The 13,969-nt window shown below is 36.9% G+C and overlaps 2 protein-coding genes and 1 long non-coding RNA gene across 7 annotated transcripts; 1 reads left to right on the top strand and 2 right to left on the bottom strand.

Annotated features, from left to right (window-relative positions):
* Positions 1 to 766: 766 nt before the first annotated feature.
* On the bottom strand, positions 767 to 3,148 carry LOC131426324 (zinc finger protein 808-like). 5 transcript variants are annotated; one of them, XM_058588969.1, is made up of 2 exons: positions 3,089 to 3,148; positions 767 to 2,982 (listed from the first exon to the last, which is right to left on the bottom strand). In XM_058588969.1, the coding sequence occupies exon 2, from the start codon at positions 2,961 to 2,963 to the stop codon at positions 1,254 to 1,256; it is 1,710 nt and encodes a 569-aa protein (XP_058444952.1). In that variant the 5' UTR covers positions 2,964 to 2,982; positions 3,089 to 3,148; the 3' UTR covers positions 767 to 1,253. The 5 variants fall into 5 exon arrangements, with proteins under 5 accessions (XP_058444952.1, XP_058444948.1, XP_058444950.1 ...); XM_058588965.1 differs by having other exon boundaries at positions 3,045 to 3,107; XM_058588967.1 differs by having other exon boundaries at positions 3,056 to 3,105.
* A 5,112-nt stretch (positions 3,149 to 8,260) lies between these two features.
* On the top strand, positions 8,261 to 8,763 carry LOC131425529 (uncharacterized). Its single transcript, XR_009228996.1, has 2 exons — positions 8,261 to 8,454; positions 8,519 to 8,763. It is a non-coding gene; the product is annotated as an uncharacterized LOC131425529 (long non-coding RNA).
* A 177-nt stretch (positions 8,764 to 8,940) lies between these two features.
* On the bottom strand, positions 8,941 to 11,363 carry LOC131426332 (zinc finger protein 808-like). Its single transcript, XM_058588986.1, has 2 exons — positions 11,180 to 11,363; positions 8,941 to 11,117 (listed from the first exon to the last, which is right to left on the bottom strand). The coding sequence occupies exon 2, from the start codon at positions 11,111 to 11,113 to the stop codon at positions 9,080 to 9,082; it is 2,034 nt and encodes a 677-aa protein (XP_058444969.1). The 5' UTR covers positions 11,114 to 11,117; positions 11,180 to 11,363; the 3' UTR covers positions 8,941 to 9,079.
* Between the last annotated feature and the right edge of the window lie 2,606 nt (positions 11,364 to 13,969).

The raw sequence follows: 13,969 nt of genomic DNA on the forward strand, positions 1-13,969 counted from the left end.
TTAAATCTTAACGGTTATTTAAATACAATGAACATATTGGTAAAAATTAAATGTTAAATCAAATATACTCAAATAGGGACATCACAGTAAAGTGCGGTGGCAAAAAAGGTTACTAATACATTACAAATTGTTTAGTGCACAAATAACAGCTTTCCTAATCAGTACACTGAATCAAACAACTCAAAATATATGGAATATTTCTCGATATACACTGAACAAAAAAAAAAAGCTGTAAATACGGTTTAGAATCGCAATCTGATACTAACTGGGATGAGAACATTTTGTTTTTAAAAAATTCCAGAATTTTCTCCAACATTTCCGAATTATGTATTACAATTTTTTGATTTGAAAAATTACGGTTGCGGCGATAGAAATATACAACATCGGGTTGTTTAATAATTAAGTAAATGCTTCAAAACAAAACAATTTAGTATATGAATAAAGCGTAACTTGTAATTCGCCTCGACAAGAGCTATCAATTGAAGTAAAAGTAATAAGTATAACTTTTTCTTCTGCTTATTGTATTGCACTTATCATACTATTTATTAACATTTTTCAGTGCTAAACAAACTTTCTATTTTTCGTATTTTGGAATGGTTCGTCTGTTCAGTGAAATTAAGCTACTTTTCAGAAAATTGTTAATTCAGTTCAGTTTCAGGTCTCTTCCGTGGCCGGGACTCACCTGCCGGAATGAGAAGGACCTATGTTCTTTTACGATTGAAAGAAGTTTCTTGATGTCGAAAGGTTAAATTTTATTAGTCTCAACTTGTACAAGTCAAAAATTTTAATGAAAATTTTCTATTTAAAAAAGCTAGATCTACTGTGTTTCTGATTTTGTTGTCTCAACAAAAATAAATATGGAAACTTCCTGATGCACGATAACACTGCAAATTGTTAAACATGACTGCACTAATAGCCTTTTTCGTCACGAGATGGTGTTGTCTTTTTCGATTTGTATTGGATTCGTTAAAGTGATCCATGTGGATATATAATATTAAAACTTTTACCATAACTGGTATTAATTTTTTATTCTGATATTCAATTAATACGAGTGTTATCAAGATGAAATTAATGTATTCACAAGATAAGTTTACTACAGTTACATATCATTTGTGAGACACTGACGGATTTTTTTCTCCAAATCTTACGCTGTTATCACGTTATTTATATCCTATTAAAAACGTTCTCCAACACTATCACAAGATTTAACGTAGGCAAACGTAGGGGGGTAAACATTCTAAAAGGATCCTGATTCACGAAACACTATCAAGTGGCCGCTCAGTTGTCATATGTTTGCGAAGATGCACCTTCAAGTTATGACTTGTAGAATAATGTTTGCCACATTCGGAGCATTTGAAGGGTCGCTCATTCGTATGAATGCGTTCGTGAATTTTAAAGGCCGAAAGTTGGTAGAAGCGTTTGTCACACACACCACACTTGAATCTATGCTCGCCTGTATGTCTACGCATGTGTTCTTTTAGACCGTGCCTAGAATTTAACAGCTTTTCACATATGGTGCATTTGAGTGACAGTTTACGTTGATGAACCTTCAAGTGGGGGATTAGGTAACGTTTAGTGCTGAAAGCCTTTCCACATTCAGAACATTTGTAGTGTGGTTCTCTTCTATGACTGTGCTCATGATCGTTCAAGAGACGTCTTGTTATGAATCCTTTACCACACCCATCACACTTATGCCGGTAATCACCCGTGTGGATTTGCATGTGGCTATTTAGGTAATGTCTAGTGAGAAAATCTTTTTCGCATATGGTGCATTTGTACATCTTTCCCGTATGCAGCCGTTTGTGTTTTGTAAAGCTTGAACCATCATCAAAACCTTTGCCACATATTTCGCACTTATATCTATAATCACTTTCGTGAATAAACATGTGTCTGGATAGATAAGACACAACTGCAAAATCTTTTCCACAAACGGTACATTTGTACGGTCGCTCACCTGTATGACTGCGCTCGTGGTCTTCTAGTAGTGAGCTGGTCAAGAATCCTTTGCCACACACGTCACACTTATGTTCGAAATCCCCCGTGTGAATACGCATGTGTCTGGATAGGTATGCCTTCATGGTAAAAGCTTTCTCGCAAAACGAACATTTGTGAGGTCGTTCAGTTGTGTGAAGAGTCATGTGTTGAGCAAGATTTCTTTTGCCGTTAAAATCTTTTCCGCACGCTGTGCATTTGTAAGGCCGTTGACCTGAATGTCTGTATTCGTGGTCTTTTAGCAGTGAACTAGTCATGAATCCTTTGCCGCACACATCGCACTTATGCTCGTGACCATCCATGTGAATAAGCATGTGTCTGCTTAGGTAAAATTTACTGGTAAAATCTTTTTCGCATATGGTGCATTTATACATCTCTTCCATATGGAAGAGTTTATGTTTCGTGAGTCTCGTGCTATGTTTAAAGCTTTTACCACACATTTCGCACTTATGCATGTAATCACCGGTGTGAGTAGACATATGTTTGGATAGGTAAGCCTTAATGGCAAAATCTTTTCCGCATATGGTGCATTTGTACGGTCGCTGATCCGTATGAATGAGCCGATGATGAGCAAAACTCTTTCTACACCCAAAAACTTTTTCGCATACAGTGCAACTGTACGGACGCTCACCAGTGTGAATATTTTGGTGGTCTTTTAATCGTGACTTTGATTCAAATTGTTTGCCGCATACATCACAATTGAATGGTTTGTCACCAGTATGTACAATCATATGTTTGATTAGGGCGTTTTTCAATAAAAACTTTTTCTCACAAATGTCGCACCCAAAAGGCGGTTCGCCTTCATGTACCGCAACATGTTGGGCGAACTCACACTCTCGCGTGAATTCTTTGCCACAAATTTGACATTCGTGTTGGTTTAAACCATTGGTGGTTGGAGAGGAAGGTGCTGGTGGGCTGTTTGGTGGTTCATTCTTCTTTAATATCACCTTCTGTGTACTGGCAGTTTCCATTTTACCATAGGTAATTAATCTATAAATAACAAACAACTGTTACTACGATAGCATACGATTAACTCACCGTCATAAATTTACAAGTAATTTACCAAATTTGTTTACTTTCAGTATCGAGTCCTTACCAATTCTTTTGAAAGCCAGTAGCAGAGTTGCCATCTGCATTCCCCTTTTTATTGTCGCCGCAAAAACCACACTGATAAAAATTTGCACGATCGATTCTTATATATGTGTTGCACTTGAAATCTATGTGGAAAATAATGTGACATTCGTTTGACATTCATATAGAATCTAGAGCTAACGATATATCTTATTGTTTTGAAGTGAATTCCAGATATATGTAGCATGATTTTCACTAAATAACAACAGGTTTTACACTCCTTTTATGAGTTTACAGTACATTAAATGTAAAATTTTTCATGAATTTCATGTGTTCTACAAGAAGTGATAGTTTAAATGCTTTGCACATAATGCTAGCGTGCAAATTATTTTCAGTGCATATACACGGAATCAGAAAAGTACACTCAAAATAATAATCATGTTATAGTTACGTGAAAAGTTATGTGAATATTTTCCATCCTACTTTTCACGTAGGTTTTAATGGACTGGCATTTAGAAACTGTTTAATGCATAATCCAGTAAAAGTTACGTGTTTCATAGGTAAAATGTAATGTACTGTTCATATCGCATTTACCTATCAATTCATATCAAATTTAGATACCTTAGAATTACTATTTTATATATGAATATACCACGAAAAATTAAACATTTATTTCAGAAAATCAACATATAATGTCAATAGCTTCAAAAGCAACTAATAACGTCGGAATGGAAATTCACGTAGATTGTTTGACGTTTGGTCAATTCACGTAAATCTTATGTGATGACTCTATTCATTTTAGGGGATGTTCGTATAACATTCAATTATCAATTTGACATTTGAAACCATTTTACGTGATTTTTCAAGTAAATCGAACGTGGATTTTTATTTGAGTGTAATTTAAGGACTATTCACACATCTCGATTAATTTTTCAAAAGGGCGTATAAGCAAGTGACAGTTCCTCTTTAATCACTCTCTCTTTCGATTATTGTGATGTGATTAAAAAGATTTTCTTTGATATCACTATACTGTTTGAAAGTCGAAAGTTTCGGGTATCATTTCATGCAAACAGAGATGTCCATCTCCTCTGTGTGACGAAGAGCAAGCAAAACTTCTCCCCTCGCACTAACAACTTCAACGAGAGCTCTTCTCTTTCACATATATACACCACTGTTGTATAAAGTGTGCACGCATCATGAGTGCGTTTGTTTATTTCCTTTTACCTCCTCCACTGAATCGTACCAAAGTGCTAGTGCAGAGCTAATAAATTCTCTGAGGTGGATGCAGATACTTTCACAGAGGTGTACACGCCGGTGAGCACTCTGGTGTATGGTTTGCGTAGAAGAAGCGTGGGACACGCAAAATCAGCAAAATAAAACAATTTATCGTCAAATTTTCGGTTTTCATTGCAAATTTTTCATAGCAAGGCCAGATCTACTCTCTATTAATTGAAGTTCACAGAAGTGTTCGCTCACCATCACGCGCCAGTGATCACTTGGGTGTATTTAGGCGAGAGCACGTGAGAGCGATTCGTGCAAAGAGAATGTTATTCTCTCGCACCAGCTTCTTTCAACACAAGCACGCACTCAAAGTCTGTCTGTCAGGACACTGAGAAGAAGTGCGCTTTCCTCTTTGTGTGGAGCGTAGCAAATGTATCCGCAGTGTTTAATTGAAACCTATGCCCTGGTGTATCACTCTAGTGAAATGCCATCTCTGCATGCAAAGAGTTGAGTGATAAACGTGGAAACCGCTTGGCAATAAATAGAAGAGAAAGTAAACAAAGAGAAACTGTCACTTGCTTATACGCCCTTTTGAAAAATTAACCGAGACATTTCAGTTCCGCGATAGTTCACTGAAAGTTCACCCTTTTTTGTCGGAACCCTTCCGTTTCGTTTCCGTGCTGTTTCCTTTCCGGCACAGCAAATGCAGTGACATACCAACTTCAGTGAAAATAAAAAAAAATATCGGTGACGACGAATTTGAGTTTGCCGGACGAACGCTAAACTGACGGCAGGCTGCACTGAAACATTTTTTTGAACAGAAACCAGTGTAATGTTGATTTCTCGAGTACTATTTATTTTGGATACTTTATTTGTTATTACCAGGCATTTAAAAAATGGTATCAAACCAAGTTTAATGCTCTATTCTGAATAAACGATAGATTTCGCATAATGAACTAAGATCAACATTACCGCCTCAGAGTAAAAACTTTTCTTCAATTTCTACTATGATTTTTCAAATGAATTTGCCCGTTTTCATAAGAAATCGTAATTGTAATTTGATTTGACAGCTCTTGCTGAAAGAATCGTCTCCAAACAAGAAGTGCCTCTACATTTCAGTTTTGCGACAATATGCCAATTGTTTAAAGAATCGCAGCTCACCAGCTCGCTCCCACATTTTCAGATCCAAATGAAATCCGAATCAATTAGGTTGACGACACAAGTGAACTGCCGATGAATCAAGTCCATCTTTGACAGCTGCCGCGTTTTTGTTTTGTCTTGAGACTGCAGATTAAAAATTGAAAAATGACGATAAAGTGCCTGTTAAAAAAGTGGACAGAATTAAAAAGATTGCCCTGTATGCGTTTCCAGCATCAAGGAGCGATATTTGTATTAATCTGTTTAGTGTGAGGCGACTTGCAATCATTAAATTCAAATGATGAACCTCTGATGAACTTTTAAACTGTAAACAAATGCACGGCGGCTGTCAAAAAAAGTTCATTCTGTTAATTTTTGTGAGGTTATGTTATGTTCGTGCAAACCCTAATTCCGTGGAAACCGTAATGAATACCGAATAAATTCCAACTCCAGTGTAACAAGCGATTCCGAATGAATTTCGCCAACAACCGGTTGATTCAGATATCTGTCGGAATTGAGTTAGAAGATGCGGACTGAATTGTCAATTCGTTTTCTTCTTATTCTTTACCGATTTTGCACGTTTTCGTGTTGATTTCAGTTGAATATTCTCACTCAATTCCGACAGATTTCCGAATCAACCGGTTGTAGGCGAAATTCATTCGGAATCGGTTGTTGCACTGGAGTTGGAGTTGATTCGGAATTCCACATGATTTCCACATGGAATTCCGAATGAAATTTTCTCGCCGATTCGGAATCCATCCGATCATTTCGATAATGCCCACATTATCAGATCCGAATGGATTCCGAATGAATTCCGAATCGGCGAGAAATTTCCATTCGGAATTTCATGTGGAAATCATAATGGATTCCGAATCAATTCCAACTCCAGTGCAACAACCGATTCCGAATGAACAAGTTCGCCTACAACCGGTTGATTCGGAAATCATTCGGAATTGAGTGAGAAGATGCGGACTGAATTGTCAATTTGTCTTCTTCTTCTTCTTTCCCGATTTTGCACGTTTTTGTGCTGACTTTCAGTTTATTTTTAAATGAAAACATGTAAACTGATTATGCACATTGAAATCTTCATGTTTTTCGGATATACAGAACTAGTAAATAACCAGTTCTTCTTAGAATTCCAACATAAACTGTTGAAATTCGCTGGAAATTAACAAAACGGCCTACCTTAGTCAGCATCATCCATTCTTCTAGCTGGAGTGTAGTGAAATGGCTTAAGTCGCCTAAATTTTACACTAACACATTCATAAAATGAGCGAATATTCAATGACATTTATAATGTCACTGTCAATCAGGTTGATCGAGCACACGACGTAAAATACACTGGTGGCGTGATAAGACAGTTTTGGTTGTGTTGGTAATTTTCTCACGAAAATAAGTATGGCGCGCCGGGATTCAAGCATGTAAACATAAACAAACGACCATTTCAGATCGGGATTTCACTTCTAAGTTACACCAGTTGTCGCGCAGCCTGGCGAATCTTTGGCACTAATTAAAAATCTGGACATTTTTTCTTCAAGGGCTTGCAAGGTAACGTCGAAATATAGAAAATTGTACATACATCCGATTCTGTTCATTTCGTTGAAGGAAGGATTTGGCGGATCGCACTGTGGTATCTATTACAGTTATTATGGATAATGGAGTGATTGTGCTGTAGGTGGTATTTCAAATGCAGGTGATGAAAACGATTGAAACATCCCGGAACAAAACACCGCATTTCACTGTCAATATTTTCGCAAACAGAACCAACTCTAAATATTTTCATAAAAGCAACTCCCGGAACGTCATTTGTTTATGTTTTTTCTTCTTCACGTCTCTCTGTTATTCCAAAAAAAAAAAATGACAACCGCACTAACACATAGAAAAACGTGATCACCAGGGTATTTTACATCGTGGATCGAGCAGCCAATTCAGGCGAAAATTCTAGCACTGAACCGATCGAGCACTGAAAAATAATGCAGTCGAGTAAGAATTCATTACGCATTCCGTCATTTCGATAATGTGGGTCCCACTTAGAAAAAACCGTTCAACGGTGGTCCTTCATTGGTCCAATACGTTGGATCATTGGTCCAATGAAAGTCCAATCAATCGTTCAACGGGAGGCCAATACGGGACCTTCGTTTGCCGATTTTGAAACAGACCGTTGAACCGAATGCCATTTTTTTCGTTCAACAAACCCGGCAGACAGAGGTCCATTGTTGAACCATTTTTAACATGAGGAGTTGGAGCCCCGTTGGACTAGTTTTACTGCAGAATTTCTGAAGTTTTTTCCACTTATTTGTTTAAACTAACAATACATACCTGCCCAATACTTCTACTTCATGTAGAATAACAACAAATTTTCTTTCTATGTAAAAGTAACATTTATGTCGTTTTCGTTTTTAAACTGCACTACACCGGTGGAGTGCTACACCATGGCATGAATAAACGAACAAAAATGATGAAAACATAAACAGTAACCATTGACTACAATAAACGATTCCATTGCACAGAGCTACACCAAACTTTTGATGAGTGCTACACTAGTGGTATCGGTGCAGAAAAAGTGTAGCACTGGTGTAGTGCAATTGGTAAAAACGAACGGTTTCAGTGCAGCTTTCGCTACACCTGTGTAGTGCAATTTAAAAACGAAAACGACATTAGTTTTCACACTACTTTTGCAAGAGAAAAAACAACAACAAACCGTTCCAGCAAATTGAACGAATATTTCGTGCAATATGTCGTTCAACAAGCGCTCAAAAACCAACAAAATTGAACGGCCTGCTGAGAGGGGGTGTAGGCAACTCAGGCGCAAAATTTTAGCACTGAACCGATCGAGTACTGAAAAATCGTGCAGTCGAGTAAGCTATTTCTCAATAAATGTCAACGAGGAGAAGCGGCTCGACAGAGTGAGGTGATACGTGTGCGGTGCATGTGCGAGGATGATGGTGATTGCAAGTTTATCTTTCAAAATGCAAGGGAATAGAAATTTCCATTTTGTAAAATCATTTATACATTATTTACAACATTATATATGTACTTATGCAAATATTTATTTTACGTATGAGAAAAATGATTTTCTACCTCTGTCATTTTGCAGCACCCAAGTATAGACGGTCACTCGTTTTCGCCCGAGACATCAGATAGGATATGGCACCTAGTGTAATATCATTAAAGAGTCACATAAATTGTGTGAACTTTGCGTCAGCTTGGTGGTTCAAATTGAACTGTTAGGCGAAGAATGTGGTTCAACTTGAGCTGCTTTAAGCTCTGATGAGCCGAAGGGCGAAATGCGAAGAAATCAAAACGAAATATGTACTTTTCGTGCAAACCAAAAACCCTAAATGTTCAACGTGTGTTTATTTTGCGTGAAAGAAAATTCAGTTTCACGTCGTTTCGTACCAACAGGGCTGAACTCGCGTATGCACCTGGCGTAATAATTAAACGGGGCGGAACACTGAGCAAATGGCTGTGTGGGTGTATATTTGTTTATTTTTGAAAGCGTTCGATTCAAAAACAAAACACGTAGTTTTCATGGAATATTATATTTTCCTTTTTATTATTGGTACTAAGTAAAATAAATATATCTGCCCTGTGCGATCATCAGTACCATTGTACGGTACGCTGTATTAGAAGTTTAGTGTTGCAAACAAACCTTGCCTCACACAGTATCATCGAGTGTCTGCTCAGTTGTATGACTGCGAAGATGTATTTTCAAATTATATTTTGTCGATAATTTTTTGTCGCATACACTGCATTCAAAGAGTCGCTCTTTTGTATGAATACGTTCGTGATTCTTGAGGGCCCAACGCTCATAGAAGTGTTTGTCACACACGTCACACTTATATCTATTCTCGCCCGTATGATTAAGCAAGTGACTTGCTAGACCACGTTTGGTTCTAAATTTTTTATCACACATAGTGCATTTGTGCGGCAGTTCAAGTCGATGAGTTTTCATGTGCTTGTATAGGTAAGGTTTAGTGCTGAAAACTTTTCCGCATTCAGAGCATTTGTGGTGTCGTTCATCTCTATGACTGAGTCCGTGATCTTTCAAGAGAGATCTGTTTGTGAATTCTTGCTCACATACATTGCATTTGTAATTCTTTTTATGAATAGACATATGTTTGGTTAGGTAGGACTTGACGGAAAAATCTTTCTCGCATATAGTGCATTTGAATTGTTTGGTCGTGTGAATGTGCATGTGTTTAGCAAGATTTGTTTCGCCCCAAAAATCTTTTTCGCATACACTGCATTTGAACGGTCGCTGATCTGTATGAGTGTGCTGGTGGTCTTTCAAAAGTAGCCTTTTCGGGAATCCTTTGCCACACACGTTACACTTATGCTTGTAATTACCCGTGTGAACATACATGTGGACTCTTAGATAACTTTTTGCAGTGAAGCCTTTTTCGCATATGGTGCATTTATACATCTTACCCGCATGAAGGCGTTTGTGTGTCGCGAAGCTTGACCTCCCATTGAAGCTTTTGCCACATACTTCACACTTGTACTTGTAATGACTTTCGTGCGAAAACATGTGTCTCGATAGGTAAGACTTGATCGCGAAATCTTTTCCACATACAGCGCATTTGTACGGTCGCTCTCCTGTATGACGGTTTTCATGGTCTTTCAGGAGGGATATGGTCATGAATCCTTTGCCGCACACCACACACTCATGCTTATAGTTATCCGTGTGAGTTTTCATGTGTCTGCTCAGGTAACACTTGGTGGTGAAATCTTTCTCGCATACAGTGCATTTGTAAGGTCGCTCGCTTGTGTGAAGCGGCATGTGTCGGGAAAGATTTAGTTTACCATGAAATTCTCTCCCGCATACATAGCATTTGTAAGGCTTTTCGCCAGTATGGCTATGTTCGTGGTCTTTCAAACGTGATCTGGACAAAAATCCTTTGCCGCAAACATCACACTGATGCTCGTGACGACCCGTGTGACTGAGCATATGTCTACTTAGGTAGTACTTGGTGGCAAAATCTTCTTCGCATAATGTGCATTTATACTTGTCGTCAGTATGAATACGTTTGTGTCTTCTAAGGCTTGTAGCATAATTAAAACCTTTGTCACACACATCACACCTAAATCTGTAATCAGTTTCGTGAATTGACATATGATTGGACAGGTAAGCCTTAACGGCAAACGCTTTTCCGCATACAGTGCATAGGTACGGTCGTTCGCCAGTGTGAAGAGGCAAATGTTTAGTATAAACTGTTTTAGACGCGAAATCTTTTCCACATACGGAACATTTGTACGGTCGCTCGCCTGTGTGACGGTGCATGTGTTGGGCAAGCATTGTTTTAGACGAAAAAGCTTTTCCGCATTCAATGCACTTGTACGGTCGCTCACCAGTGTGAATGTTTTTGTGATCCATCAATCGTTGCGTAGATCTAAACTCTTTCCCGCATACGTCACATTTGTATGGACTGTCAACAGTATGAACGATCATGTGCTTGATTAGGGTGCTCTTGTATGAACATTTTTTTCCACATATATCGCAACGAAAAAACTGCTCGTCTTCATGTACTGAGACGTGTTTGTGAGGATCACAATTTTGCGTGATTCCCTCGTCGCAAAGTTTACTTTCGTGTTGATTTGGGAAATCGCTGGGTGGAGAAAAAGATAATTCTGGGCTGTTTAGTGTTTCTTCGTTCTTTATTATCAAATCGCTTGTATTGCAAAACTCCATTTTCCTGGAAAATAAACGTAGTGGTTCAGAAATAGTAATTATGGCAGTGTGCAATGATGGTCTTACCTTCGTACAATTTTATTAAAATTAACAATAACGTTTTCAGCATAAAAGCCCCGCAATGATTGTTGATGTTGGATAATTTTTATTTCTTAGCAGAGTTGACTTGACATCTATTGGCAGGGATGCCAGGTCTTTTTTCAAAAATTTGTGATCAAGCCAAAAACTGTCTGTGCTAAATCTGGGCACGTTTCCCGTACCATATACACGCAGAGAAATTGAACATGTTTAAAATAACAAAACAGTTAGTAGTTTTTTAAACTTGATATATATTCATTTCAAGCTAGAATATGATTGTTACAAACCAATTTCTCCCTTCAACAAAAACAATGATCTCTGTTTGATTTGAATCAAAATTTTGGTTCAACCAAACGAAAAATATATTTGGTCAGGCTAAGTTTATTGTTGAAACAAACTAACTAATTATTGCATGTCAACCAAAGTGGAGTTAATTTTATCGGCAATGTCCTTGTTGACTCAATCCTTCTATACATTTATATGAAGAAAAAATTTGGTTCAATTGATCTATGATCTCATTTGTGTAATAATACAACTAAGTTTACTATTTAAATGGACCATATAAGTTTTATTTTTCATATAAACCAGAGCAATTTTTTCTCGCGCGCATTAACCAAAGGATTCTTTCATTTTCTAGGAGGTTTTCAACAATTCAAGTGTACGTATTGATAATTAGGAATATTTTAGAAATTTGTATATCATTACATAACACATTTTCTTTACATAAATTATTTGATACAGGATCTTTATTTTGGCCGGACTGATAGAGCATCGAACCGAATTATGGTATGTCAATCGACCATCTAGCAACGGCAATGACGAAACGTCTTAAAAAATTCCAAAATTGAAAATAATTGTTTTTTTTTTAGGAATTTAAAAAGGAATACAAATATAAATAAAAGTAGTATCAAAAACTACCTTGTAAATTATTAGTTTGAAAGAAATCATTTTATTCTTAAAAACAAACAAAAATGTATGATTTCAACAAACAAAGGCGTTAGTTGAAATAGCTAAATTTAAGGTAGTTTATTTCAACTGAATGTTTGTGAATTTAAAGCGCAACAATTCTCAACTTTATCTAAAGTTCGTTCATTCATAACAAATTTTTCAAATTGAATTCACTGTGAAATTGTTTGTCAAGAAATTGATAGGAACGCACAAGTAAAATATTTGTTGTTTTTATCAAAATGTCGTTCGAAACAAACTAACCCACTGAGTAAAATTGATTATCATGTTTAGTAGTTTCAAGCAGCAATGTTTTCTAAATCAAACCAGATTTTCTTTTGTCACTATTTTAACAAAAAAAATAATTGCCTGAAACCAAAATTCGGTTAAATTTACAATTTTGTTCTCTGCGTGTACACGCTCTTTGAACATAACTCATGGTTTGAGTTGCGATTACTCAAGCTTGAGCTTGAGCGATCATCCCTGGTTGCTACTCCGTTACTGATCGGGATTAGCTGAAATTGTACAGGGAGTTTCTAGATGATCCGACCTGGGACTGGTAAATCATCCTTCAACGTACATCTTCTGGTAACCCCAGAATTCATTGATCAGTACCGGCGCCGGCCAGGCCCGAACGTAGATCGTCTAAGGAATGGGAAGGGATGTTAGTCCAACACTTGTTGTTACTAGAGGCCGTATATACTACTGCGCACTCCACAAGTGTTACGGGAGAAGGATATTTGTTAGTAAAAATTTCAGTATAGGTATTATTCGCGTGCGACTCAGTATATTCCGTTTTCAAGATGCTCGGATGCACCACTAAACTCACTGACTTCCCGAGTGAACGCCTCAACAATATCCTATATTGAAGTCCCGAGAAGTCTTGACTCACAGCTCTTATTCGAGGAAACTGAAGAAAAATTTGCAATACTATCGCGTAAAAAATATAAACTTCAAATTACGTAATACAAAATAAGCGAGTGAATAGGATTTAGTCAAAATAGTTGGTTCTTTGCATTACCATATTCTAAACAGTTGTTATAAAATCATTTTAAATCACCAATTAAAGTTCAACAGATTTCACACGCGTCTTGACTTTTTATTATTTCCACTTTTTTATTTTGATTATTTATGAACATTAATAATTGGTTATATTGGTTGATCTGGGCAGCCGGCTACCGAGAAAAATATTAATTTATTGTTTGAAATATTATTATCAAGTGTTTTTTTTTACTATGTATTCAAAAACGGATATATGTTATCTCTGTTATTAACTTTGTAATATCAACGGTTTTGCGCAATAGTTGATTTTTATCATTCAATTTATAATCCTGAAAGACAATCAATAACGTGGAAGAAAAAAAACAAATAAAACCTTTCTCCGAAGCTAGACAGAAATTGATAGGTTGAATGAAGAGATAATTTAGTAAAATAGAGTAATCAGAAGTGAAACATTGAAAATATCTGATAACTGAAAGGAAAAAGAAACTCCTGCAATTGTCGCCATTTACGACATGGAAGCAGGAACCCAGTGGATCTATTCTTGGTTCATTTTTTCCGCCGGATTCCACACGGCATCTAGGCTAGTACTGTCCGGAGAGAGATAATAGGTACTATCAATCTCCTAGTGGACAATAGCCCCTTCATGGTTTGAGTTGCGATTACTCAAATTCATAAACTGGAACAGTATGTCAAAATTTGAGTATGGATTTGAGTAAAAAAAACTCGTTGCCATGAGTTCTCTCGCATTTATTCATACATTAGAGTAAGCATTGAGTTTTTAAACATTTGAGTGAAAAAAATATTTCTTGCAGTTCAGTGCGTTTTCATTCT

Source organism: Malaya genurostris, chromosome 1 (assembly GCF_030247185.1).
Source record: "Malaya genurostris strain Urasoe2022 chromosome 1, Malgen_1.1, whole genome shotgun sequence".
NCBI lineage: Eukaryota > Metazoa > Arthropoda > Insecta > Diptera > Culicidae > Malaya > Malaya genurostris.